At 37.8% G+C, this 2961-nt stretch overlaps 1 protein-coding gene across 1 annotated transcript; it reads right to left on the bottom strand.

Annotated features, from left to right (window-relative positions):
• Positions 1-514: 514 nt before the first annotated feature.
• LOC115228284 lies at positions 515-826 on the bottom strand. The gene has a single exon (XM_029798904.1). It carries the CDS (start codon positions 824-826, stop codon positions 515-517), a length of 312 nt encoding a protein of 103 aa, XP_029654764.1.
• Positions 827-2961: the final 2135 nt, after the last annotated feature.

The following is a 2961-nucleotide window of genomic DNA, read 5'->3' as shown; positions in this document are numbered from 1 at the left end:
CGGCATCCGAAACTCAGAGTTTTATCTTGGCTATTGAATATTGTCACATATTACATTTACAGATAAATTTCATCTATTTCATGATATGAGGTCTCTTTTCTTTGTTATCTTACCGTTTTTACCAATATATATATATATTAGTATATATTATATTATATATATATATATCAAGTCGCCTCAAAAGCGACAATCACGCACAACAACCATTGAAAGCAAGGACTTGCATGCTAGAGCATTGTCCTGATGAGACAAGATCCCTTTCGTCAATTTCCCAGGGTGTTTGTTCTTAATAGCATTTCGTAACTGCCTGAGCAATTTGACATAGTACTCTCCATTGATGGTGTGGTCCTTTTGAAGATAATCAATAAACACCATGCTTTTTACATCCCACCAAAAAAGAGGCCATCACCTTTCCTGCAGATGGAACGACCTTGGCAATCTTTGGAGCAGGTGAGGAGGGCTGTTTTCACTGTATGGATTGTCTTTTTGTCTCTGGCTCAAAGTTATGAAGCCATCACTCATTTGGGGTTAGTAAACGCTCAAGGAAACCAGCTGTCAGATTTTCTCGTGATGTAATAGGCCTAGTGAGCTTTTGATAAGGTGTCAGATGTGATACCCACTGCGCAGAAACCTTCGTCTTGCCAAGTCCACTGAGCAAAATGTTCTCAACTTCCTCACGGGATATGCAAATCGCATTGGATATTTGATTTATACTCAATCGCCTAACATCCATCACCATGTGGTGAACACGATCAACTTTTTCTTCAATTGTAAAAGTTGCAGGACCTCCAGATCTTGGTTCAATTTTAAGACTATCCCTTCCCATCCTAAATTCAGCTGCTCACTTTTGCCTTGTTGATAAAGCTGGAGTATCATCTTCTAATGTAGTAACCATGGCAGAATAGGGACTCTACCCTATTCTGCAGGTATTTGATAATAGCAAAACGCCAAGTTTCGTCCATTTTCAAGAGAAGCCGCCACTAGTTACTTTTGAAGTCTTTCTTCAACAGTCAGATGTCTGTCCGTCTGTCTGTTTGCCTCTCTCTCTTCTTTCTTTCTTTCTTCCTTCCTTCCTTCCTTCCTTCTCTATCTGTCTCTGAATTTGCAGTTATTAACGTGAGCTGAAATTAATACAAGCAAGATGTCACAGCTCTCGTATCACTCGTTTATATAAGTCGGTATATCGGAACCATATGACTGCGATGCAAACACCTCAACGCCAGCGCCATATCTGTACTCACACACACACACACACACACACACACACACACAACACACACACACACACACAAATACACACACACGCACATACACACATGCACACGCACATATATAAATCAAAGAAGGAAAAGAAATCGCCAACAAGTGTATAGATACACACACACACACACACACACAGATATAATCAAAATAGACAATAGTTTGCAATTTTTTTTACCCAAAATGAAAGCTATAATTGTCACTAAATGTGACTAGGATATTAGAAACACATACATTGCTAGAAATAAGATCTAAAATGGTCTAATGTAGTCAAAGCACATAATTGTATACATATATACTGACAGAGACTATAATCGCCCGAGAATTCCTCATACTTAATTCAGTTTCGGCAAATCCGGTTGCCTCATCAGTAAGGACTCACCCTATTTCGGCAGATTTCGGACTTAATTCTCCGTCAGTATATGTTTTCATCATTGTAATATTTGGATGATTTAAGGAATCGCTAACGTGTATACTTAAAATTAAAATAGACAGCAGTTTGCAATGTTTTACCGAAAAGGAAAACTATAATTGTCACTGAGTGCGACTAAAGTAGAGCGAATTCTTACCGATGAGGCAACAGAAATTGCCGAAACTGGATGTAGTATAAGGAATCCTCGAACGGCGTTTTCAGACGATTATAGTCCATGTTTGTATATTTGTATATAATTAGGTGCTTTGACTACAGCATTAGAGCATTTTAGCTCTTATTTCTATCATATATATATATATATATATATATATTATAGTAGAGGAAAATCAAAACGATGGCAGAACGAGTATCTCAAGTCATTTAGAATAATTTAATTAGGGTAACGTTAATTTGAAGTCTTACAGCTGTTTCTGGGATGACCTAAGTGGTTAGCATGTCCATGCACTGGGTATGAAACATCCCCCGCCTCCTATGAAGGTACGAGTGTAACTGAGGCGACTGATAATAATAGCACCACCACTAATACTAATATTAATTACTCCACTACAACCGATACCACCACTACTACTATCGCTAGTAATAGTGATAAAGCTACTACTACTACTACTACTACTACTACTAATGATAATAATAATAATAATGTCTACGCTAACAGATAAGACCCGGAAACTAGTACTAGCACGAAAGTGTTAATGACAATTAGCCAAAACTCATGTCGGATCAGAGGAAATATTAACAATGACAAATAGTAAAAACATGAAAATAATAATACCAGTGATGGCAATAATAATGATGAAAGGTAGCGGTTGGAATCTCCTCATGTCCAGATCGATGATACATCGAGTGATGGTGTTACAATAAAATCACTGGTAATTGCGCAACCCGATAATCGCTACCTAATATGAGTGACAATGAAAAAACAAAATATAGTGAATAACGGTGGTAATGAAACTGAAGAACTCGATGGTGACAGTGTTGCACCCGGCAGGCTCAAAGATACTGGTCCGGCTCCAGCCTGTCGTTATCCAGCACACACGATAGAATAAAGGCAAGTCTACAGGAGAACGATAGAAACATTATTTGCAACCATAAAAAGGTTGATCGGTGGAGATTGAGCCAAGTGAAAGATGGTAAGATACGACCAAAGAATGAAGGGATACCAGCAGAATAGGTTATTCAGGGTAGATAAGAAGAGATTCTACAAAGAAATAAATGCAGGGTGTACAGATGAAAAATTGATACCAGATAACATTAAAAGTGAAAGATTT

Source organism: Octopus sinensis, unplaced genomic scaffold (assembly GCF_006345805.1).
Source record: "Octopus sinensis unplaced genomic scaffold, ASM634580v1 Contig10116, whole genome shotgun sequence".
Lineage (NCBI taxonomy): Eukaryota > Metazoa > Mollusca > Cephalopoda > Octopoda > Octopodidae > Octopus > Octopus sinensis.
This window is presented reverse-complemented; position numbering and strand designations above follow the sequence as displayed.